At 47.0% G+C, this 26,312-nt stretch overlaps 1 protein-coding gene across 1 annotated transcript in view; it reads left to right on the forward strand.

Annotated features, from left to right (window-relative positions):
* Positions 1 to 26,312, forward strand: part of Inpp5d (inositol polyphosphate-5-phosphatase D) — a 110,994-nt gene that overhangs the window by 73,371 nt on the left and 11,311 nt on the right. The window contains exons 10-19 of the mRNA XM_051154270.1: positions 7,012 to 7,118; positions 9,291 to 9,393; positions 11,107 to 11,303; positions 11,736 to 11,853; positions 14,665 to 14,761; positions 15,272 to 15,410; positions 16,841 to 16,949; positions 17,102 to 17,190; positions 19,913 to 19,994; positions 24,771 to 24,860. Coding sequence (XP_051010227.1) covers positions 7,012 to 7,118; positions 9,291 to 9,393; positions 11,107 to 11,303; positions 11,736 to 11,853; positions 14,665 to 14,761; positions 15,272 to 15,410; positions 16,841 to 16,949; positions 17,102 to 17,190; positions 19,913 to 19,994; positions 24,771 to 24,860 — 1,131 coding nt within the window. The remainder of the gene's footprint in view (positions 1 to 7,011; positions 7,119 to 9,290; positions 9,394 to 11,106; positions 11,304 to 11,735; positions 11,854 to 14,664; positions 14,762 to 15,271; positions 15,411 to 16,840; positions 16,950 to 17,101; positions 17,191 to 19,912; positions 19,995 to 24,770; positions 24,861 to 26,312) is intronic.

Consider the following 26,312-nt stretch of genomic DNA (forward strand, 5'->3'; position numbering starts at 1 on the left):
CACAGAGAAACCCTGTGAAAACCAAAAGAAAAAAGAAACAAAACGTAATAGGCTGTAGCCTGTGCATGGTGGTACAGCTTTTTAAAGGCAGAGCAGGCAGACCTCTGTGAGTTCAAGGCCAGTGTGACTTATATAGGAAGTCCCAGGGCAAACAGGCCTACATAGTGAGATCTTGTCTCAAAAAAGAAAGAAAGAAAGAAAGAGAAAAGAAAAAGAGTAATAGTGCAAACTGAGCATTGAGGTTCATGTCTGCAATCACAACACTCAGGAAATTTACACTTTCCTTTTTACAAATTTACATGTGTGCACCTGTTTGCATATGTGTGTGTGTGACTATGTGTGTCTGTGTGCACGCATATGTGTGTGCAGATGACTAGAAGAGGCTTTGGATCTCCTAGAGCTGGAGTTACAGTTGTAAGTTGTTTGACATGGGTGCCGGCAACCAAACTTGTGTCCTTTACAAGAGCTATAATTCTCTTAACCACTGAGCCTCCCAGCCCATGCTGTAAATGATGGTGCACAATGTTTCCTCTTGTGTCATATGAAAGGATCAACGCTGACTATTTCAGACCCACAAAAGTCAGAAATCACATAATTCAACCTCATAACTGCAAATTTCAGTTGCCCTTCTTCAGCTAACAAAAATGTAATGGCAGTTTCTTTATGAAACCAACTTTAATTGGAAATGTCTTGGTTATGTCTGTGTCTTTATTTTTCTGAGCTTGCAACAAAGAAGGAAGGGTGGGACAGTAAGACAAAAGTGGATGAAAAGACAAAACACATGACGGGGAGGAGTTATATAGATAAAATAATGGACTGAAATAAGAGCATAAGACTATGAAATGAACTGTTGGGACGGCTCTGCAGCTAAGAAACTGGGTGTTCTTTCTGGAGCCCCAGGTTTGGTTCTAGCACAGCTCTCAACCGTCTGTAACCCTAGTTCTGGGGACGCAATGCCCTCCTCTGGCCTCTGTGGGCTCTGCATGCATTTGGTGCACAGATAGATACAGGCAAAATACCCGTATACATAAAATACAAAGTTTAATTAAAACCAAGAATGGCGGCGCATGCCTTTAATCCTAGCATTTGAGAGGCAGAGGCAGGCAAATCTCTGTAGGTTTGAGGACAGGCTAGTCTATGTCGAGAGTTAGAGGACAACCAGGACTTCATAGAAAGACCCCGTCTCAAAAAACAAATAAACAATTTTTCATTAAAAAAATTTTTTTAGGCACTGGAGAGATGGCTCAGTAGTTAAGAGCATTGTCTCCTCTTCCAGAGGTCCTGAGTTCAATTCCCAGAAAACACATGGTGGCTCTCAACCATCTGTACTGGGATCTGATGCCTTCTTCTGTGTGGCGGTGTGCATGCAGATAGAGCACTCATCTATGTAAATAAATAACTCTTTTAAAAATATATTTTTAAATTAACAGAGGAGAGAAAAAGTAAGAATAACTCTGTACAAGAGTCAAAGGCTGGGGTGGGGGTGTCAGGAATTCAAGTCAGATTTGGCTGTATACAACCTTGTTCCAAGAATCCAAAAAGAAATAAATAGATTTTTTTTAAGTGTAAAGGGCTGGAGATATACTTCTGCTGTCAAATGCTTGTCTGTCATGTGTGGGCCCCTGGTACTATCAAGTGTAGAATAAAAACAGCCAAAGAGTAAAAAGGTAAAATTGAGGGAAACTCCCAGAAGGTGGATTTGATTTTGTTTTTGGTTTTGAGGCGGAGTCTAATTCTAGCCTGGGTTGTCCTGGAACTCACTCTGCAGTTCAGGCTGGCCTCAGAGTTGGCCCTGATGGTACTCTTCCTTGCACAGGCTCCTGACATGCGCCACCATACGCAGCAGGCTTTTCTAAATTTTACCGGCCCAAGGAGCTCATACCAATAAGTCTTAGTAAAAGAAAAGAGGGGAGAGAGAAGAGCTCATGAAAGAATCCAGAAAATCGGGGCTGGAGAAATGACTCAGAGGTTAAGAGCACTGACTGCTCATCCAAAGGTCCTGAGTTCAATTCCCAGCAACCACATGGTGGCTCATAACCATCTCTAATGAGATCTGGTACATGCAGACAGAACACTGTATACTTAATAAATTTTAAAAATCTTTTAAAAAAATCCAGAAAACCACCTCAATGACTAACAGGTGTCTCTGGGTAGAGAATGTCCCAAGAGCTCAGCACAACAGAGAAGGCACTTATGGGCTCTATGGAGAGGCTGTCCAACCTCCTGACTGAGGTAGGATCCAGAAGTCATTAGGGATTCCCACAGGACTCAGCATGCGACCCCATGCTTAGAGTCTAGAAACTTTCCCATTGGAGTCATGAAGGACACACTCCTTCCTTCCATCTCTGTTGAGAAGTCTACCAGGGACTCCCACTAGAGACTCAGGGTTCAAAGTGGTTATTTGTTTGTTTGGTTAGTTAGTTTTGCTGTCATGGAGATCAAATCTAAGGTTCTATGCATGTCAGGCAAGTGCTATAGGAAAATACCTCAAGATATATGCATAGGCAAGTCCTTTTTTTTTTTTTTTTTGAGATGGCCTCATGTAGCCCAGGCATTCACTCCTCATCCTCTTGCCTCCACCTCCCAGGTGCTGGTACTATGGCTTCTGCTACTAGGCCTAGATCTAGGTAAGAACTTCCTCCCAAAAAAAGTACTCCAATAGCTCAGGAAATAAAGCGAAAATTGACAAAGGAGATATTATAAAATTAAAAACCTTTTGCCCAGCAAAGGAAAGAGATAGCAGAGTGAAGAGACAGCCTACAGAATGCAAGAAAGCCTTTGGCAGCCAGACATCTGACAGGGGTTAATGGCACAGTGATACCTGCAGGCCCGTGTTTGTCACAGCAACATTTGTTACAGCCAAGTTATGGGACTGACCTTGGTGCCCATCAGTGAATGAGGACAGTGTTCTTGTACATGATGCGATGAGCATTACTGAGCCATAAAGAACGCGGGATACTGTTTACAAGAAAATGGATGGAGCTAGAGATGAGGAAGGGAGGGAGAGAAAGAGAGGAGACATGGAGAGGGAGAGAACGACTGGGGGAGAGGGGAAGGGACCAAGATGGGAAAGAGGCAGGGCAAAGAGTAACTGATGAAGACGTTACAATGAGTAGATGTGTTAATATGTGTTCATTTAAAGGTCAAATAGCTCTTAGAAAATAATTCTGGGAAAGTTACTAGAGACGTTACTATGCCAAAATGAAGGCGAAAACAAGGAGGAAGGCGTGGAATGTGAAAGAGAAGGTCCAAGAAGAGGGACAAAGGAGTAGATTCCCGGGTGTTGAAGAAGGTTTTCACCAGACCTGGAGGCTCTGGGAGAGTAACTTAGTCACAGGCCACAGACAACAGAGAAGTGCTTAGTCATATGGGAACGTGTCTTAGTCAAGGTTTCTACTGCTGTGATGTAACACCATGACCAAAAAGCAAGTTGGGGAGGAGAGGGCTTATTCGGTGGCTTACACTTCCGGATCATAGTTCCCCATTGGAGGAAGTCAGGACAGGACCTCAAATAGGGCAGGATACTGGAGGCAGGAGCTGATGCAGAGGCCATGGAGGGGTGCTGCTTACTGCCTGCTTCCCATGGCTTGCTCCATTACTCACTAATTGAGGATATGCCCAACAGCTAGATCTCATGGAGGCATTTCCTCAACTGAGGCTCCTTTCTCTGTGATGACTCTAGCTTATGTTAAGTTGACACACAAAATCAGCCAGGATAACTGACCCTTCAGTCCTGGGCCTTCAACTGCCACTGAGGCTGCACCTTCACCAATGGCCTCTCTTGGCCTCTAAGAATGTCAAGCCTCAGTTGCTCTCTATGACCTCTTCATGCCTTCAAAACTAGTACCATCTTGGTGACTTAAATAGTACTAAATGTGGCTGCTAACGCAGGGTACAATCTTGGCTGTCTCTCGGACATAGCCTCTCTGTGCTCTCAGAAAACACTTCCCAGATTTCACCTCCTTGATGCTGGTTTCTTCTTCATCACCGCTAATGTCTGAAAACATCAAAGTTTCTCTTTAGCAGTTCTGGTATCTTGCTAGTCACAGCTGATTGTTCAGCCCCAGCAAACCAGAACCACAGAATCTTAAGTCAAAATAGTAACAGCCCTGATGGAGTCTTGAATCTTCCCTCTAAAATGTCACAGGCCAGGCCTCCATCCTCTGCCCTGCTCTCGACATCCTTATCTTCCAAGCTCCTACAGAACTTCCCACAGCGCTCTCAACACTCACTGGCTGTTCTAGCCCAAAGTTCCAAAGTCCTTCCACAATCCTTTCCAAAACACAGTCAGGCCTGTCCCAGCACTACCCTAGTCATTGGTACCATCTTCTGTCTTAGGGCTTTACTTCTGTGAAGAGACACCATGACCAAGGCAACTCTGAAGAAGGGAAACATTTAACCGGGTTTGGCCTACAGTTTCAGAGGTTCTATTATCATCACAGCGAGAAGCATGTCAGTGTGCAGGCAGACATGGTGCTGGAGGAGCCCAGAGTTCTACATCTTGCCATAGGCAGCAGAAGGAGAATGGATTCCACAGTGGGCAGTGCTTGAGCATAGGAGACCTCAAAGCCCGACTCCGTAGTGACACACTTCCTCTGGGAAGGCCAAACCTACTCCAACCAGGCCATACCTCCTTATAGTGCTGCGCCTCATGGGCCAAACATTCAAACGAAGGAGTCTATGGGGGCCAAACCTATCCCAATTTGAGAGTTACAAATTTGGAGGAGAATGTCAATCAAGGAAAGCACATAGCACAGGCTTAGGATGGTAGCTCAGCGTGCAGTATCAAAAAAGAAAACACAGTAATTGTAGTTATTTTAACACAGGAAGAGTTTAACATAATTTTATTGCTTGAGAATTTTCATGCATGCTTAAAATGTATTTTGACGATATTCAACCCAAACTCCCCTTAACCCCTCTTAGACTCACCCCCACCTCCTCTCTTCTCCCAACTTCATGTCCTCACTGAGTCCATTGTGTGCTGTCCATGTACTCGTGGGTGTGAGACCATCCCCTGGGACTTGGTACCTAGCACAGGCCATGCTCTTAAGGCTCCCCCAGCAGCCAGCTGCCAGTAGCTCCTCAGCTAAGGGAGGGGGTTCATGAGCCTAACTCAAGGAAACATGTTTTAAGTTGTGTGGGAAAAGAAGAGTATCCAGGCCTAGTCTGTCAGGAGCCATGTCATAGTCATGGTAACATAAGCATTGAGTATTTTTCTAGCAAAAATAAGATGATAAGACCTCTCTCACTCTCTCTACCCTCTTACTTTTTCTCTCTCCTTCTTCTTCTTCTTCTTCTTCTTTTCTCTCTCTCTCTCTCTCTCTCTCTCTCTCTCTCTCTCTCTCTCTCTCTCTGGTCCCCCTTCCTCCCTTTTCCTTCTCCCTCCCCCCATGCTCATTTAATAAACTCCGTATAATATAGAAAAAGAAAAAAAAAAGGATGGTAATCCAAGTGATGGCACACGCCTTTAATCCCAGCAATTCGGAAGCAGAGGCAGACAGATCTCTGTGAGTTTGAGGCCAGCCTAGTCTACAGAAAGAGTTCCAAGACAGCCATAGCTACATAGGGAAACTCTTAAAAAAAAAAAAAAAAGATGGTAGAAAGATGATGGGGAAACAGAAACCATGTCTGGTAAGGAGTGAGAGGGGAATACAGTCTGTATGTGTGAAAAAAAAAAAAACAAAACAACTAAGCTTTATCTTCTACAGTGGAAAGCTAATATGTAATAGGAACTATTCCCTGTATTGTGCATATGTGTATGGTATGTGTAGGTGTGGGTGGGTGTGTCTGCACGCATGCGCACATAAATGTGGGCATGAACTATGGCTGTGTGTGCTGTGTGGAGGTCAGAGGACAAATTATAAGAACCAGCCTTGCCTTCTACCTCATTTTGAAGCAGGGTCTCTCCTGTTTCTGCCATTCTGTGCATTCCTGTGGCTGGCTGGCCCAAGTTTCCAGGTAATTCTGTCTCTACCTCCCATCTCCCTGTAGGAACACATGGATCACAGATACCGAATCAGGGTTTTCCTTAGGGTTCTGGAGATAAGAATTCAGGTCATCAAGCCGGGAATGGTGGCACACGCCATTAATGCCAGCACTCGAGAGGCAGAGGCAGGCGGATCACTGTGATTTCGAGGCCAGCCTGGTCTACAAAGAGAGTCTAGGACAGCCAAGGCTGCAGAGAAACCCTGTCTCGAAAAACCAAAAAAAAAAAAAAAAAAAAAAAAAAAAAAAAGAAAGAAAAAAAGAATTCAGATCACCAAGGCAGAGGATTTTATTCACTGGGCCATCTCCCAATTTGCTTTTGTTTTTTAAGGAAACATGGGATAAATTTCAAAAGAGTTCATTAGGGAACTTGAGACTGATTGGCTTGGGGTAGGGACAGGACATTAGAGGGAGGGTAGAAGGATACTGTTAACAATAACAATTTTTAAATCTCATGGAATGATTTAACTAAATTTAAATTTTATCTTTATTATTTTTAATTATGCCTATATGTCTATGTATGTGAGGGCAGGTACCCCAAGAGAACAGAGGAGTCACAGCCCCCTGGAGCTGGAATTACAGGTGGCGGTGAGCTGCCTGATATGGATGCAAAGAATTGCACACAAGTTCAGTGAAGGAGCAGGATGTGTTCCTAACTACTGAGATTCCTCCCCATCCCCTCAATTTTTGATTTAAAAAAAATGAAAACTAAAAATGTTAATTTTTCACAAATTAAGCAAAACAGAAAGGAGATGAGGAAGCCAAGCGGCATGGAGGGAGAAAGATAAAAGGATGGGTAGAGTTGTGCTGTGTATGTGCGTGCGTGCGTGCGTGCGTGCGTGCGTGCGTGCGTGCGTGCATGCGTGTTTATATGAAAGCTAACTCTAGCTTGCTCTGGGTGCCACACTTCTCAAGAATGAGCCCCGAGGGCCAGGCTGAGGCTTGGGCGCCTCGAATGCAGTGGACATCAGACACAGTGGTTGGAGGAGCAGATGTGTGAGCCAATGAACCTCTGTTTTTCTGAAGTCCTGCAGCTCATCAAGTCCCAGAAGTTTCTGAACAAGCTGGTGATCTTGGTGGAGTCAGAGAAGGAAAAAATCCTGAGGAAGGAGTATGTTTTTGCTGACTCTAAAGTAAGTGACCCTAGATATCTAATGTGGGGCAAGAAGGGACATGTGTCTTGAAGACTGTGATGTGCCAGGGGCTAGGATTATTAGCTGCCTGGGTTCTGGAGCACCCCTTTCACACCGGGAAGCTGAGCTTAGGTGGCTAAGGGCCAGCTGAGACTCACTAAGTTTTAGTTCCACTGTCCCAGGATCACAGGTGCTGTCTTCCAGGTACAAGAAGGCATTCCTTGTCTCACGCCCAGTGCTGGGCTGGCCAGAAGGCCTTTATTAACAATGTCTCTTGGCTAGACTTAGGAGCCCTTTGAGTCAGCTCTTGATTTAAATCTGAGTCCTGACCAACACTTCCCCCTGTGAAGACTTCTGTTTTTAAATTCTGCCCCACTCTGCGGACATAAGATGCCACCTCCACCACCACCACTGGCAGACGGAGGTAGAGACACTGTGTATGGGCCATGAGAAAACCCCAGAATGTGCCTCAGCCCAGCCAGAGGTGGGTTCTCTACCCCTTCATTGCTCACCTCAGAAGTCACCCCAAATGGGCTGAATCCCACCCAGAGGCCTCACTGTCTGTGCTCGTTGGTATGGTTCATATGAGGCAGTGCAGATGGATGGCAGAGCAGATAGGGCATGTGTCCTGGCATGTGTGGCTGCCCCTGCCTGTCAGACACTGGAGACAAGCTAAGGGAGGGCTCCGAATAGAGCAGTCTCATAAGGCAACCCCCGCCAAGTTCCCAAGGCATCTACTTTCACCCATCCTGGGAGTGATTGTGGGGGTACAGAGGCCGGCCAGGCGCACTGGAACAGTGGTGAGAGTGCAGGCAGATGAGAGAGCAGAGAGAAGTCACAGATCTGGGCAGTGTTCTGTGCCTCAGGAGCATAGATCCAAAACTAGTTTTTTTTCTGCCCTATTACTGCAAGCTCAAAGGGGTTGAGATACTGGCTCTTGAGCCATCCCCATCTAAAGACAGGTTTCAAGAAAGAAGCCATGGTTTTGTGTTGATGAGCTGGTGCCTTTGCAGTGGGCAGTTGTGAGTCTTGCAATAATGAGGATGAATCCTATGAAATGGCTGGCTCTGCAACCAGGGACATAGGGCATCCGGCCTTTCATGTTGTTACTGCTTGAGATTTTGTGTGCTCTCATTTTAAAGCTTGCCACCCTACTGACGACAGTCCTTTTGACTAAGAGGCAAGTCAGCTTCATGCCCCGTTGTCAACATAGGAGAAATACGTGTAAGAGAGCAGGGAGCGTCTGCTCAATATGTTCTTTTGACTTTGCTTAGTTTCATTACATTTCTTTTTTTTAAAACTATTGGATTTATTTATTTAGCAGTGGGGCATGTGTGTGCCACAGTGCATGTGTGGGGGTCAGAGGTCAGCTTGCAGCAGCCGGTTCTATCCACCACTTGGATCCCAAGGATTTAGCTCAGCTCCACGTCAAATGCCTTTGCCTGCTGAGCCACTGCACTGGCCCTGGTTTCTTTATATTTTCTTTCATCAAATAAGTAACTCAGTACCGTTGTTTTTTTTGTTTTGTTTTGTTTTGTTTTGTTTTTTAAGGAGCAAATACAAATAGGCAAAAGTTTAAAAAGGGGGCTGGAGAGATGGTTCAGTAGTTAAGGCCACTGACTGCTCTCCCGGAGGACTTGGGGTTCAAATCCCAGCACCCACATGGCAGCTCACAACTGTCTGTAACTCTTAGATCTGACACTCTTACATAGACATACATACAGGCAAAACACCAATACACATACAGTAAAGGTAGATAAATAAATAAATAATTTTTTAAATGTTTAAAATAAAAGCAGCACTCAGCACCAATCAACTCTATGGACATGCTGCAGAACCCTACTGTGGTTAGATCTTGGTGCAGTTCCTAATTTTTTTTTACTCCAAATCACATCCTTGCATTGGAATGGCTGGGTCCAAGAAGCCACATGCTCATGGTTTTGAATGCATCTCTTCAGGTGGCTGCCTTTCACATTTATGTATGTCATGGGGGACGTAGTCAGCAGAGTCATCCCATGTCTTTCCCTGCCCCTTGGAGAGAAACCAGGACGTGATCTTCTTGGGAGGGGGTGCGTTAGCTTCAGTGTTTTTTAAGCTAATCACATCCTTTGTTGAGGCCTGCAAGCAGGGAGGTGGAGATCTTTCTCAATGTGTCTGCCCTTCCTCCTCCAGAAGAGAGAAGGCTTCTGCCAACTCCTGCAGCAGATGAAGAACAAGCACTCGGAGCAGCCAGAGCCTGACATGATCACCATCTTCATTGGCACTTGGAACATGGGTGGGTCCCTGTGCCCCCTCCCTCCTACCTGCTCTGCTTTGCTCCACCTTCCTGCCTCAGCATCTGCAAATGGCACAAGGGAGCACCTCCATCTCTCCCCCATAGTCCTGGTCTCCATCCTATCTGTAAAACTTCTTTTCTAGAGAATTCTACCTTTGTCCGATGATGATGATGATGAACAAGAAAAGCAGGCTTTAGGATTAGTGCACCCCAGGAGTAGCCACAGTATGTTGCTCCACAGCTTGCCACGGGGCCCCAGGCCTCGAAGGAAGAAGTTTGGCCCTGGTTTATCTAGAGAGGAGATGAGGGGGAGAGATAGATCCATGGATGGATATATGGGAGGATAGATGAATAGATAAATGGTCCCAAGTTTAAATTTAGTAAAAATAATATTTAAGTTTTTACCATAGATGTATGGTTAGAAATAAACAAATATATATGCTAAATATATGATCATATATTTCACATGATAAATACATAAGTAAAATATTTAAATAATTATTTGGTACAAGTACTCAGCTAGAAATAAAAGCTAAGGTACAAAATATATATTGGGCTAAATATATATATACAATATTATATATGGTACATATCATAAACAATAATATATTGGCATATATTATTATACTAAATATTACACTATACTAATTGCCAGTTATACTAAATAATGTTTTGATGTAAATACTGAGCTAGAATTAAATAGTTAGAAGATATACAGTTAAGTCTGAATCTCTCAGTCAAATAACCATTGCATGGGACATACTTATTCTAAAAATCACCCATCCATAAGAAATTCAAATGTAACAAGTATCTTAGTCTATTATTAACTCCTTAGGCTCTCACCCTCAGGGGTTTGTTCATGTGGCACAAGGACCTTTCTAGTTTTCTTGTATGTCTGTAGAGAGTCCTTTTGGTTGGACATGGTGGGGTCATCCCACTGTGCTGGGCGGGAGCACCGTTCCAGCAGAAGACATAGGTGCAACAAGCTCGCGCCCTGCTGTACATAGCAGGGTGGGAAGGTCTTCACGCATGGTCCACTGACAGCCCTGGGGAGCAGAGTTTAGTAGTGTTTACTATTTGGATTCTTACCTTCTTGTCTGTCTGTTTGCCAAGAGACCTTGGGGGTATGGAGAGAACATCTACTTGTCCTTAGTGCATCTCCAGAAGTAGGTTTCCCATCATGCCTTGAAGGAGCATCTTTCACTCATTTTTCAAAAACAGAGGCGAAGGAACGCTGCCGGCTCCTGCTGTTTCTCTGGAGCACCTCTTTGTCTCAGTTCTTAGCTGAGCATAACTTGCTTCCAGGAAGCCTTTGGTGCTTTCTGCCAGTAGGATAGAGGCCTCCGTCCTGGACATGTCACACACCATTGGATTTGTAAACTCCTGGGTGACGGGGCCTCATCTCAGGGCTTACTGCCACCCTAGAGCCTACGACATGCTTGGCAACCTGTTCAGTTAGAGCATGGTTCCATAGAAGAAGCTCCCAGTGTTTCCATTCTATGAAATGTGAAGTTATCTTTACAACAAGACCTCATGGAGCCCTGACCATAGCTGACATGAAAGGTGGTGTCAGCACTGAGTGTTTCATCGCGGCATTTGCCTCAGTGGTTTTTGTAACTATGTGATCCTCCTCTTCCCCTGTTTTGAATCCCCCCTGATGCCCTTGACCTGACATGCCTTTGACTCACTTGGTGTTGGGTTTTGCTGTTGAAGGTAACGCACCCCCTCCCAAGAAGATCACGTCCTGGTTTCTCTCCAAGGGGCAGGGAAAGACACGGGATGACTCTGCTGACTACATCCCCCATGACATCTACGTGATTGGCACCCAGGAGGACCCCCTTGGAGAGAAGGAATGGCTGGAGATACTCAGGAACTCCCTGCAAGAAGTCACCAGCATGACATTTAAAACAGTGAGCAGCTGGCCAGGGCCAGGGTGGGGAGACAGTTTGCTTTTCAGAGCATCTCAGAAGTCAGACAGGATACGTCCAAAGACGGACAGGAGCTTGGTGGTTCCCCCACTTTCAGAGCCAGAGATATGAGTCCAAGGTGTCATCCTCAGAAGTTGATGGCATTCAGGTCCTCCACCTTCCCCGCTGCATTAAAGGATAATATTTACTTCCTGGAAGCATCTTCAGCCCCAGGTCTCATCTCTGAGGTGCTTTGTCTCATTCCTAGGCATTGTTAGAAGATCCCCGCCCCCGAAAGCTAGAGATTACAGAGTACAGGCAGGACGTCTTACCCCCGGGGGCAGATGGGGGTGGATCCCTTTGGGATGCTTAGGGTTCCAACACTGCGCCTCAGCCTGGTGTTGCAACATCATCTCCCACCACCACCACCACCAGGTTGCTATCCACACACTCTGGAATATCCGCATAGTAGTGCTTGCCAAGCCAGAACATGAGAATCGGATCAGCCACATCTGCACCGACAACGTGAAGACAGGCATCGCCAACACCCTCGGTGAGCATGGAGAGGAGCCTCATAACTACGCATGCTCTACCTCTTCCTTCTCTTGGCCAATGTCCCCAGATTAAACCCTGAGAGCTGGTCCTGGGATCCATTAATCTTTAGCAAATCCAGATGTTTCCCCCTGCAGAAACTCATCCAGGGTCTATACCAGCCCTGGGGAACTGGCTAAAATGTGGGGTCTGTCTGAGTAAGTCTCAAGTGGTTTCCGGTGTCATTCTGATACATTTTCAGGTGACACTAGTGGCAGCCAGTCTGTGGACCCCACTTTGAGTAGTAAGAACCTAGAATAGAGGTTGACAAACTTCTAATGGAGACTGTGACTTTTTTAAGCTTCATGAGCCATACACAACTGCCCCTCTGCTACTGTCACCTGAAAGTTACCACAATCAATAGAGGAGATGCATGAGGTGGCTGTGATCAGGCTGGGATTAACCATAGTCTATAGGCTGTTGGCCCAAGAGCGCCCAACACATGCTGTAGGAAGTGGAAACTAGCCAATGCTGAGTGGGTGGGTGCAAGAAAAGGAGATGAGAGTGGGCAGGCTGCATATGTGGGAGAGCAGAGTCCATACCTGCAAATGTGGCCTCTGTGGGTGTGCAAGCCTGTGTGTCAGGGTGTGAGTAAGGTGGGCAAGGTGACATTGGGCGTGTTTGTGTGTATATTTAAATATGCATGTATGTGTGAGTTCATAGGAGCATGCCCTATGTATCTAGATATTTGGGCTTGTGGGTATATATGTGTCTGTGTCTTTTCAAAAATTTATTTATTTATTATGTATATAGTGTTCTGCCTGCATGTAATACCTGCATGCCAGAAGAGGGCAACAGATCTCATTATAGATGGTTGTGAGCCACCATGTGGTTGTCAGGAATTGAACTCACGACTTTTGGAAGAGCAGGCAGTGCTGTTAATCTCTGAGTATGGAGAGATGTCTCTGTATCCTTTATGTGAGCTTGTACGAATCTGTTTTTCTGAACATGTGGCTGTGTGGATGGGAGTATACATGAATTGTGTCACAACCAGGGTAGCAGTTTCTGGGCTTTGACTTTGGGGACAGGACAGAGTCCAAGAAAAAAAAGGACACAAGTTTGCCTCATTTGAGAAACTCTGTTTTTCCACCCATGTCTGTACTCACTTGTCCTTTCTTGCCTGCCACAATAGCAATAAGGGGTTAGACTGAGCTCTGTCTCCTACAGAACTCCCTGCTTGGATTTCTTCCCTCTCTGGGCTTCCTGCTTCTCTCACTGGCTTCTGCACATAATTTGTTCAAATTTCTCATTAAAAATTACAACTGTGGGGACTGGAGAGACAGCTCAGTGGTTAAGAGCACTAGCTGCTCTTCCAGAGTACTCAGGTTTAACTCCCAGCACACCCAGGGTAGCTTACACCTGTCTGTAACTCCAGTTCCAGAGGATCTGACACCCTCATACAGACACACATGCAGGCAAAATACCAATGCACATGAAATTTTTAAAAAAATTATGCGAGGTGTGGTGGCGCATGCCTGTAATTCCAGCACTTGGGAGGCAGGGGCCTATGAGTTCAAGGTCAGCCAGGTCTACAAAGTGAGTCCAGGACAGCCAGGACTATAAGAGAAACCCTGTCTCAAATTAAAAAAAAAAAAAAAAAAAATTACAACTGCATGTTTTTAACCAGGCCTTGCTCTAGTGCTGGCCCTGAATCCCAACCCTTCCTTCCGATCCTAGTGGTAGAGTGCTTGCCTGCTGTATACAAGGCCCTGGCGCTAAAGGAGTTAAAAAACAGATCATCTCCCCACCATACCCCCAAAACATATATGCGATTTTGGTTGGTGATGGGCCCGTGTCTACCAACCCTTGCCTTCCAGAGTGCGTGAAGCACCTGTTCCTGAGGCCTAGAATCTCTGACTCAGTTGTCTAGTGTTTGCCTCCCAAGTGGATTCTCTGAGGCTGCTCTGGTGGCCTGGGGAACACACGTTAAGAACCACTAGTGTGGTTTTAAAAAAATCAACAAGGTGGAGCTGGAGAGATGGCTCAGAGGTTAAGAACACTGACTACTCTTCCAAATGTCCTGAGTTCAATTCCCAGCAACCACATGCTGGCTCACAGCCATCTATAATGAGATCTGGTGCCCTCTTCTGGCCTGCAGGCTCACATGAAGGCAGAATACTGTATAAATAATAAATAATTAGCAAGGTGTGGGCATGTGCACTCTTTTTTGTTTGTTTGTTTGTTGTTTGTTTTTCAAGACTGAGTCGCTCTGTGTTAGCCTTGGCTGGCCTGGACTCTCTTTGCAGACCAGGCTGGTCTTGAACTCACAGCTTTCTGCTTGCCTCTGCCTCCCAAGTGCTGGCATTAAAGACGTGTGCCACCATACCTGGCTGGGCGTGTGCACTCGTGTGTGTGTGTGTGTGTGTGTGTGTGTGTGTGTGTGTGTGTATAATGAAGGGTTTTGATCCTACAGGAGTGGATCCTGAGTGGCCAGTCAATTTACTCAGTTGGGAGAAGGGGACACCTCCCGAATCCCAAGGCTCCAGGCTGTTCTGATCCTCTCTGTCCCTATATACTCAGTACCACAGCCCCCAACATCCCCATACCCAGAAATGGATGGCAGTACCTTCCTTCCCCTGTTCTCATTAGAAAACCACACGGCTGCTGCCATCTGCCTGTCACTGGCACGTCCCGTCCCGGCTGACCTGTCTACTTTGCAAGCCCGCTTCTCTTACTCTTGTTCAGAGCATCAGCTGCCCTTTACCTCACCTCAGCTTCCGACTCCTTGACAAGCCCGCCTGGTTGACATTCTGCTTCTTTCTTCCTCCCTTAGGAAATAAGGGAGCTGTGGGGGTTTCCTTCATGTTCAATGGGACCTCCTTGGGGTTTGTCAACAGCCACCTAACTTCTGGAAGTGAAAAAAAACTCAGGTAATGGGTTTACCAACTAGTTACTAGCACCGGATAGCCCTAGCCCTCCACACACCCTGATGGCTTGCCCAGCCTTCACCTCAGCCCTTCTGGACCTCTGTTGTCTTAGCAAAGACACAGTAGCACAGTAGAGACTCTTGCCTGGAGGACAGAAGACATTTATGTCATTATTAACCTACTAGACCCCTTAAGCCAGGTCCATTTCTACAGGAAAATACTCCCAAGAAGCATCCTATAGCTCAAAGCCCATTTTGTCTGCATGTGGCCCTGTCATGATCACTGTGGCCCATTCACTGATCCTATTTCCTGATGGATAGATTCCTGCTTAGGATCTAGACTCTGTGCTTCCAGTTGGGTCTCCCAAGCATGCTCAGATGCCCACTGAGACAGAGCTGCAGTCCCTCTAAGTCTCTGTTTCCCACCCGTCACCTCTGACTTCCTTCCATGGCAGAGTGAGGACAGCGCCCCGCGCTAGGCATGCTAGGTGTGGCCCTTGTTTCCCTGAACTAGGCGAAATCAGAACTATATGAACATCCTGCGGTTCCTGGCCCTGGGGGACAAGAAGCTAAGCCCATTTAACATCACTCACCGCTTTACCCACCTCTTCTGGCTTGGGGATCTCAACTACCGTGTGGAGCTGCCCACCTGGGTAAGGAGACTCCAGCTTGGGTAGAGCTGTAGGGTTAGCTGTGGATGGATCAAAGAGCCCTGAACTCTGAGAACCTGGCTAAGGCAGCAGGTCCTCTCTGGGACTCAATGCAGCTGCTGTCATGGAGCCTCTGAGATATATATATATCTATATATAGATATATATACACACATACACACACACATATATATCTATATATAGGGGGGGGGCACCCGCTCCTCATTGTCAGTGTCTCTCCAAACTGTCAGCCAGCCAGCAACAGCTGGGCTTGGTCAGGAAGCACAGGCATCTGAGGCCACCAGCTGACTTATCTCAACAAATAATGGGCTCACTAATGGATCTGAGGCATTGCTTGACTGCCTCCAGGAAGGGGATCAATAGATGTGGCCACAGGATGAGTCCAGAACCCACGCAGTTGTTTTTCACGCTCATGGAAGTTGAAACAGGAGACAGCGTGGGGTGGAACAGTGAGTGCCCTTCTGTCTAGAAACCAGAGTTAGCAGCTTGTTTCACTCCCACTGAAGGACTTTAATCAATTCCTACACTCTGGTCCTGTGAGGGACAAAGGGAACACAGCAGGAGCTGACCCTCTTTTACAGTTGTGCACATGGAGAGGCTAGGAAAACTGCTGAGAGGAAGTTTATACATCAATCATATTGAGGTTGAACCTCAGGTGTCCCTTTAGCTCAGGCAGTTTTCCTTATGACTCCATGTCCTTCAGCCACCTCTGGGCCTCCAGCCACCATTAGAGCTCTGTAGACCATGTGAGCATCCATAGCCAGCTCACCATACCTTCCCCACTAGAGAGGGTGGCATCTGACTTCCCTGGGAATGAGCAAGCAGATAGGAGCATGGAAAGAGTTCACACTGACCCTCCTGGGGAAGGCCAGCCACAGCTCCACACCCACCTGGGCAGGAGGCCAGAGCTGGTCCAGTCACAGAAAGGTAGACAGGAGAGAGGACAGCTGGACCCCAAGGCCAGCACTCCCTCTTACCCTGCAGTGTGGTACTGAGTCTTGTCGTTAGGATGCGTGGGCCTCAAAGAGAGTAATGCTCAGACCCCTCAGAGCCAGGAATTCCCTCGCACTGGTGGATTTACAGCTGGCTGTCCTTGTTCCCACAGAAAGAGACAAAGAAAGCAAAGGAGACATACTACCCATCTCATGAAGTATTACTGACAATGGGGCTTAAAAGCCAGTGTGGAAAAAAAAAAAAAAAAACAGCAGATCCACGTGCAAATGTGGGCCAGCCTAGAGCTAGCTATGGTGATGATACAGCCCTTCCAGGCTTTCCTTGGCCATATGAAGTGACTGAGCACTAGGAAACAGCAACCTAGACTGCTGGGACACAGGGTCCTGGTGGGTGTGGTCAGTGGGTGTCACGCTACACAGTGAGGAGCCTGGGTCTGATGGGGCGTGTCCTCATTGCAGGAGGCGGAGGCCATCGTCCAGAAGATAAAGAAGCAGCAGTACTCAGATCTGTTGGCCCATGACCAACTACTCCTGGAGAGAAAGGACCAGAAGGTCTTCCTGCACTTCGGTGAGGACACACTGTCTCTCCTTTGCATCCTTTCCCAGCATCCTCTCTCTCTCTCTGCCTGAATGTCCTGACCAAGGGGAAGGGCTATGTCTGTGGAGGAAGGAGCTGGAGGTGTTAGGGAAGCCAAACTGAAGGCCACGTGTCTGTTTCAGAGGAGGAGGAGATCACCTTCGCGCCCACCTACCGATTTGAAAGATTGACCCGGGACAAGTACACCTACATAAAGCATAAAGCGTCGGGGGTGAGTACTCCTGGAAGCAGGTCTCCTGCCCCTATCCCACCTCCTTTGCCCAACTCACCATTCCATGGTGGTTCCTAGAAAGTAGGAAGCATCCTCCGTCACCAGGCAACAGCAAAAACAAAAGTTCGAATGCGCGCAGGGCCTGGGGATGTAACTCAGTCAGGAGTGTGCACAGAGCTCTGGATCCCATCTCCCTATGGCATCTCTAATCCCAATACTCAGGAGATGAAAGCAGGAAGCAGGAGGATCAGGAGTTCAAGGCCATCCTTGACTACATAGTGAGTGTGAGGCCAGTCTGGCCTGCATGAGGCTGTCTCTGAAAAAGAAAAAGAAAAAAACTTTCACATACTGACTCAAATCTTGGTGCTAAAACTGCCACCAACTTGCACATTTAAGAAAGAAAGAAAGAAAAGAAAGAAAAAGAAAGAAAGAAAGAAAGCTGAATTAGGCTGGGCAGTGGTTGTGCACACCTTTAATCCCAGCACTTGGGAGGCAGAGGCAGGCAGATCTCTGTGAGTTCAAGGCCAGCCAGCCTGGTCTACAGCACAAGTTCCAAGATAGTCATGGCTACACAGAGAAACCCTGTCTTGAGAAGAAAAAAAAGCTGAATTAATACTGTCCCTATTCTAAGATGCTGGGAGAATTTTAAAGCATTGTTTCTGTTTTGGTTTTTCGAGACAGGGTTTCTCTGTGTAACAGAGTCCTAGATTTGGTTTGTAAACCAAACTAGCCTCAAACTCACAGAGATCCACCTGCCTTTGCATTCCGAGTGCTAGGGTTACAGGCATGCACCACTATGATTGGCTCCTACTAAGACTAACTTTAGAGATCTATATATTTTTATTTTATGTGTATGGGTGTTTTTGCCTGCATGAACAGCTGTGTATCACGTGCATGCAGTGCCCACAGAAGACAGAAGAGGATGTCAGATCCCCGGGAGGAGGGGTCACGGATGTGGTGAGGTGCCATGTAGGTGCTGGGAACCAAACCCAGAGCCTTCTGCCAGAACAACCAGAGAGTTTTTAGCCACTGAGCTCTCTCTTCAGCCCTGTAAAGCTGACTTTTAAAGACCAAAACAAAGCCCCACCACCATTTAAAAAAAAAAAAAAAAGTCTGTTAGCCAAGATTAAACAGGTTCCCATGCTTCTGAGTATGGTGGTACATACTTGTAATACCAGTACCTGGGAGGCTTAGGTGAAAGAGTCATAGGTTCAAGACCAGCGTGGACTACAATGGCGAGACTTTAAAACACCACCAGCAAAACTGGTTTCCTCACTGTGGGACTTAGCCACATCTGTGAGAAATTCAGAACATTATAGTTCTCTGTAGGTAAAGCTACAGGCTGAACTAAGCTGATCATAGCATGACTAATTCATATACTAACAAGGCCACTCTGGGGGAAGATGCAATAAAATACTCATTTATTCAAAGAGTTACTGATGGCCAAGAATGGGCACCCTCCTGAGTTAGAAACTCTCCTCGGTGATGAGAGGCCAGAACTGAAAGAAAGTTGGCCCCAGCTGTTCATAGGAGGAGAGAGAAGACAAGTGGGTCATCTGTCGAAGGGGCCACTAGAGAGTAAGCTCTGACTCTGGCCACTTTTCATGGGGTCCAAGGCTAGGACCATCGGCCCAAGACAAGTCCAAAGAGAAGCAGTATCAGTTGGTGGGCGCTGATCACTGCTGAAGCTGAGGAGACAGAGGGAAGGCTCAGAGCTCTCTCTGGACGAGATCTAGGCACTATCTTGACTCAAGGCCAAGAGGCCCAGGAGCAGTGAGAAGGGAAAAGTGGAGTGAAATGCAAGGTGGGTTCTAGCAGGAAGGAAGAGATGCAAGGTGAATTCACATCTGAAAGTGTGGAGCCCAAAGGAGAGTTTAAAGAGTTGGGGAGTTTAAAGCTTAATTAAAATAAACCAAACTCAGAAATAGAAATATCATATTTTCTCTCATATGCAGAATTTCAGATTTAAGCATATATTCTTATTTCTATTTATAAATATAAAAATATTTCTATATCATTTGCATATAACACAAACATACAGTATATATGCCATGAAAGCAGAAAGAAGACCATGTGAGGGAAAGAAGGAGAGAGTCGAAAGAGGTGGGGAGAGAGGGTACTGAGGGGTGAATGTGGGCAAAGTGCTGTGGTGCATGTATGAAAATGTCATGATGAAACCCATTGTTATGCATGCTACCCTAAGAAGAAGCATTTATAAAATAGTGTAAGGGGCTTGCAGATGGCTCAGTCATTAAAAGCACTGGCTGACCTTGCAGAGGACCTGGGTTCAGTTTTCAGCAACTCCATGGCTGCTCACAACCGACTGTAACTCTAACACCCTTTTCTGGCCTCAGTGGACACTGCACACATGTGGCATACATAAGTATGTGCAGGCAAATCACTCACACCCGTAAATAAATAAAATATATTTGAGATAGTTTAAAGCTACCTGAGGGAGCCGGGTGTGGTGGCGCACGCCTTTAATCCCAGCACTCGGGAGGCAGAGGCAGGCAGATCACTGTGAGTTCAAGGTCAGCTTGGTCTACAGAGTGAGTTCAGGACAGCCAGGACTAACACAGAGAAACCCTGTCTCAAAAAAAAAAAAAAAAAAAGCTGCCTGAGGGGAAATGCTGTAAAAAGTCAACAACAATATTGTGGTTTTGCCTTTACCGATAACAGTGGAGGTGGCATGATGCCATAAAACTGTCACGTTGCATTGCAGATGAAGTACAACCTGCCATCCTGGTGCGACCGGGTCCTGTGGAAGTCTTACCCCCTGGTGCATGTGGTCTGTCAGTCCTATGGTGAGTGGAACACTGGAGGAATGGAGAGCAGGCTTTGTGTTCTGAGGACAGTGGCAAGCCGAGGGGATTCAGTGTGCTTGTCTGTAAAATGAGAGACCCCCGTAGAGTCCTAATCAAGGGTCCAGAAAGAGTTGGTGTATCCCTAGCCCCCTTGGACTGCAATGCAATAAATAGCCCTGCTCAGAGAGGCATTTGAATTATAAAGCACTTTTTTCTTTTTGTTTTATTTATTTACGTTTATTTGTTCGCTTCTTTTTTAAGACAGGGTTTCTCTGCGTAGCCTTGGCTGTCCTGGAACTAGCTCTGTAGACCAGACTGGCCTTGAACTCAGACATTAGCCTGCCTCTGCCTCTGCCTCTGCCTCTGCCTCCTGAATGCTGGCATTAAAGGTGTGCACCACCACCATCTGACCTTATAAAGTACTTTTAACAGCAGTTTTTTTTTCTTTTAATTGAGAATTTAATACAATTATATGTATTCTGGTCAAGTCCTCCAGTTCCTCTCTTATCCCTCCAAGCAGTCTACCCTCCCAATTTCATGTACTCTTTAAAAAAACAAAACAAAACAAAACCCACTCAGTCCACTTAGTGCTGTCAGTATGTGTTGGGTGTAGGAGCACCTACTGAAACATGGGTTTTTTGTTTTGGGAACCAAACCCCTGAAGAAAATATCTTGTCCCTCCCACAGTAGCTGTCAGTTGCCATTAGCTGCTTAGCTAGGGGTGGGACTTCATGAGCCCCTCCCATCCGTGCTGGGATGTTGGTTGGCTCCGTCTCCCATCCGTGCTGGGATGTTGGTTGGCTCCGTCTCCCATCCGTGCTGGGATGTTGGTTGGCTCCGTCTCCCATCCGTGCTGGGATGTTGGTTGGCTCGATCTCCCATCCGTGCTGGGATGTTGGTTGGCTCCGTCTCCCATCCGTGCTGGGATGTTGGTTGGCTCCGTCTCCCATCCAGGCTGGGATGTTGGTTGGCTCCGTCTCCCATCCGTGCTGGGATGTTGGTTGGCTCCGTCTCCCATCCAGGCTGGGATGTTGGTTGGCTCCGTCTCCCATCCATGCTGGGATGTTGGTTGGCTCCGTCTCCCATCCGTGCTGGGATGTTGGTTGGCTCGATCTCCCGTCTGTGCTGGGATGTTGGTTGGGTCGATCTCCCATCCGTGCTGGGATGTTGGTTGGCTCCGTCTCCCATCCGTGCTGGGATGTTGGTTGGCTCGATCTCCCGTCTGTGCTGGGATGTTGGTTGGCTCCGTCTCCCATCCGTGCTGGGATGTTGGTTGGCTCGATCTCCCGTCTGTGCTGCGATGTTGGTTGGGTCGATCTCCCACCCAGGCTGGGATGTTGGTTGGCTCGATCTCCCATCCAGGCTGGGATGTTGGTTGGCTCGATCTCCCGTCTGTGCTGGGATGTTGGTTGGGTCGATCTCCCATCCGTGCTGGGATGTTGGTTGGCTCCGTCTCCCATCCATGCTGGGATGTTGGTTGGCTCGATCTCCCGTCTGTGCTGGGATGTTGGTTGGGTCGATCTCCCATCCGTGCTGGGATGTTGGTTGGCTCCGTCTCCCCATGCTGGGATGTTGGTTGGCTCGATCTCCCGTCTGTGCTGGGATGTTGGTTGGGTCGATCTCCCATCCGTGCTGGGATGTTGGTTGGCTTGATCTCTCATCCATGCTGGGATGTTGGTTGGCTCGATCTCCCGTCTGTGCTGGGATGTTGGTTGGGTCGATCTCCCACCCAGGCTGGGATGTTGGTTGGCTCGATCTCCCATCCAGGCTGGGATGTTGGTTGTCTCGATCTCCCATCTGTTCTGGGATGTTGGTTGGCTTGATCTCTCATCCATGCTGGGATGTTGGTTGGCTCCGTCTCCCATCCATGTTGGGATGTTGGTTGGCTTGGTCTCCCATCCATGCTGGGATGTTGGTTGGCTTGGTCTCCCATCCAGGCTGGGATGTTGGTTGGCTCGATCTTGTGCAGGTCTAGGACCTGCAGTCATAGCTGCTTGGCTTGCTTTCACATTTAACAAATGCTCCACTGCATATGTCCACTACCTCTGGCTCTTACAATCTTCCCACACCCTCTTCTGTAATGATCCCTGAACCCTGGAGGGAATAACATGAAATAGATGTCCCAGTTAGAACTGAGCGAGTTATAATCCTTTTTTCTCTGCATGTTAACTTGTTGTAGGTTTCTAATCGCCATCTACTACCAAAAGAAGCTTCTCCGGTGAGGGCTAAGAGATGTACTAATCTAAGGGCATAAAGGCAATAACTTAAAGGACAACATAACACTCTCTTAATTTAACAGACCATAGTGGTCGGTTCCCCCTGAAGCCTATGGCCCTGCCAATCACGCATTTTTGGCCCAAATAACAGTAACAGGCATTGAGTTCTGATTTGTGAGGTGGAGTCACTTGGGGTCAATCAGAAAAGTGATTGGTTACTCCCATATTTGTACTACCATTGAACCAGTGGGCATATCTTGCCAGGCCAGTTGTTACAATGCTTGCAGGGTTCACAGATGGGTACGATTGTTGAATAGTCATCTCCTCCCACCCCTCACCTCCCACCCCTCACCCTCGACCCCTCACCCCCCCACCCCTGCTAATATCACAAATAGGACCTTCTGGTACTATTCTTTTAAAAAGAACCATATTGAGTTTGAGCCATATAAAATGATATTTTAGCAGGTATAAAACAGGTAACTAAGGCCAGGTGTGGTGACCCACACCTTTAATCCCAGCACTCTGGAGACAGAGGCAAGCAGATCGCTATGAGTTTGAGGCCAGCCTGGTTTACAAAGGAAATCCAGGAAAGCCAAGGCTACACAGAGAGACCTTGCCTTAAAAAAAAAAACAAACTTTTTTTTTTTTAAATAAAAAAGGTAACTACCAGGTATTCACATGGTTCAGGCAAACACATACCATTAAGCGTGCTCATATATTTGAGGAAGCCTAAGACTATTTCACTGTGAACCCCAGCTGGAGATACAGCTCAGCAATTAAGAGCGCTTGCTGATTTTCCAGAGGGCTTGAGTTGGCTTATAAACACCTTCACAGAGTGGCTCACAACTACTGTAACATCAGCTTCAAGAGATCCAACTCCATCTCGTAGCCTCCAGAGGCATCTGTACATGCGCGTGTGTGTGTGCATGTGTGTGAGCATGCACATGCACACACACATGCACACACACATGCACACACACGCACACACACACACACCTAAGAAAATGAAAAGAAATCTTAAAAACAAATCACTTAAGTCCCAGGCAATGGCATTCAACCCTTATCCCACAGTGCACCACAGATGAGTAGTACGCAAGCCAGAGGCGTCTGATGGGCAGTTCATGACCCATACCTGTCCAGAGGAACCCTCATACATACCCACCCCTCAGAATAAAGAAGTGGGCTCAGGGAATTTTGCTACTGACTAGCAGTGCCTTATGGTCCCACCTTCTTTGGAAACCATGTAAGTCTGATCCCACAGATGAAGGTGGTTTCTGTTCCCCTCAAGTGTACATGTCTGCTGCTGCCCTGGGATGGTTTAGCATATGTGTTACAGCGCCCTTCCTCCTGCTCTGGAGCTCCGTCTCCTGGAAGTGACCGCACTAGATGACCTTCATGCATCACCTTCAGCCACGTGGCACAGCAGCATCTCTTCTATTCGTAGCCTCTGCAAAGGCACTGCTGTGCTATCAGAACCTGAAAGTGGGGGCAGGAGCTATCTCAGGGGTACAGTGTTTTCCTGCCATGCATAAGGCTTCCCTCCCTAGTACTGCTCAAAACAGCCAAACAAAACAAAACAAACAAACAAACAAAAAACACCAGAAAGTACCCATTTCCCATCCTTCACCCAGACGCCTCCCTGAGTGTTTCTGCTTGTCTGCCGTCACCCCATCATGTGACCCTCTTCCCAGCAGTACACAGAGTGAATCATATGGATACCTACTCCCCAAATCCTGTAGCCCTGAGGAGCCTCTCAATTTCTGTCTTAGAATATCCTGCCAGTATCTCCATCAGTCAGCTGCTTCTGCACAGGGCTGAGTGATGGTGGAGGCTCATAGAACTGACTTTCTCTGCCGAGCCTAGCCTTGGCCTTCAGGACTGCCCCACAGTGCAGGTTTTAGGAACTGGGAAGAAGATGGGTCTGGAAGTGGCCATTAGGATTGAGGAAGGCATACATCCCACACATTTTCCAGAGAAGCAAAGAGGAAAATCAGCCTCACATGCAAGGCTGTGCCATCTTCCATGGAAGGCTGAAGACATATTTTGTTAATTTTTTTTGAGCATAGGACACAGTAGAAGGGTTTAAGAGATTGGAGGTAGAGGAGGCCAAGACATTGGAAAAATAAAAGAGAATGCATATCTAGAATGCAAGAAAAGGGGTCCTGGGAGCCTGGGTTTTCTTCCAGCTGTTAACATAATCGAGGGTATCAGCTATCAATTGCTGCATAACAAATGCCCTAAATCCCAGTTCTTAAAATACTGAGTCCTCTGCTCACCATCCTTGGGGCTGAACTGAATTTGGACAGCTCATTTGTGCTGTTTGGTGTCAGTTGGACACGCTGAGGTATTTGATCAGCTCTGGGGTTGGCTGGCTATCAGCAAGAGTGATGATGACCACTCCTGACCCAGGAGGCAGGTTAAGGCACCTTTGCTTCCTGGATTGACTGAGGCCCCCCAACTTTAGGTCCCAGCTTGTCCTATCCCCACTGTGGGTTTTCCATCCACCTTTGCCAGCAGGTCTTCTCCATCCCTGCTTAGACATGCCTTCCCTACCTTCCAGGCAGCACCAGTGACATCATGACGAGCGACCACAGCCCTGTCTTTGCCACATTTGAAGCAGGAGTCACATCACAATTTGTCTCCAAGAATGGTAAGCTGCGGGCAGCATCAGCTTTTTTGTTTTCTTTTGGTTTTTTGTTTGTTTGTTTGTTTTTTGTTTTTTGTTTTCCTCAAAGACAAGGGGCCTAGAGCATTTATCTTCTGCTTGTAGCTACCATGTTAGATATAGGCCCATGTTTTCCCTCCCACAGGCCCTCGGTGTACATAAATGATCTCTTCATATCCAGGCCACATCACAATTTCAGCCCAGAGAACCTTCTTTTGAAACTCATTTTTGGTGTAGTTAAAGCGGAGGGGGGTGGGTGGAGGACATAAATCAGTGTTTACCAAGGTATGGGCTCTCTAATACCAAAGAATGTTCTGGACTGGGGAAACATGGATGAACATTTATCCATGATAAATGCACTTTCGTGTGTTTTAAATATGTCTCTTCTGGCTAAGCAAGTACTTCAAGTTTCCCCCAGTGGTGGCATATTTCAATTAATTCCATCTAAGTTTAAAAACTGGCTCTAATTAAAGAGGATACTAATCCAGGGTTGGTGTGGCCGCATAGTAGGTTGAGATGGTGAAAATCGTGGAGGTGGGATGTGGGTGAATGAATCCTGGGAAATGGGAATAAACTCAGGCTTACAGGTGCAGACTATGCTTTTAAATTGCCCAGCCCAGCCCTGATTGCTGGGCTTTATCACAGCAGGACTGGTGTGCCTGTCCATCCAGTGCTGTCTTAGGTGACCAGGAAGTCATGTTATCATCCCCTCTGCCTACTCCTTGCTTCTATGCAACAGATAACTTAACTGACCTAGGGATCCCGAGTGTGGGGGAAACCCAAACACAGACAGAAAAGCTGTCTCACTCTGTGCCCGCTGTACTGAGGGACATAGATGAAGCTGGACCACTGTCTTCCTGGAATGCCCTTCTCCCTGCTGTTGGGTCAAACATCTCTGAGTCTGGTGTGACCTCCCTTCTCCACTCAAATCTTCACACCTGTCTTGTCTCCTTTCCTACATCTGGCCACATTTGTTCTACCACCTTGCTAGCCTTTGGCTCCACCTCCTCCTGGCTTGACCCCATCTCCCCTCTCTCTGAGTTGTACAACCTTGGTAGAGTAGCCCCCGTGACCTTCTAGCTGTGTCTGGCTTGGTTTCCTTTTGCTGCGGCTCAGTACATAGCAGATGCTTGAAAATATTGGTCACCAGTGTTGAGCTCTAGTGGAAAATTTATCTAAGCAGGATCTGGCCAAGGTGCTGTGGGGTTTAGAAGAAAGGAGAGAAGGAAGCTTGACCAGCATGGAGGAGGAGGTTGCTTTTGAGTGGCTTAGCATTTATATGGACAGACTGAACATTTGCTTAAAAACAGTTCAAGACCAGTGTAGTAGCACACACCTTAAGTCCCAGCACGTAGGAAGCAGAGGCAGCAGGCTCAGAAATTCAGTGTCGTTCTTAACTACATAGGCTTTGAGACCAGTTTGGGGGCACATAAGACC

Source organism: Acomys russatus, chromosome 12 (assembly GCF_903995435.1).
Source record: "Acomys russatus chromosome 12, mAcoRus1.1, whole genome shotgun sequence".
Taxonomy (NCBI): Eukaryota; Metazoa; Chordata; class Mammalia; order Rodentia; family Muridae; genus Acomys; species Acomys russatus.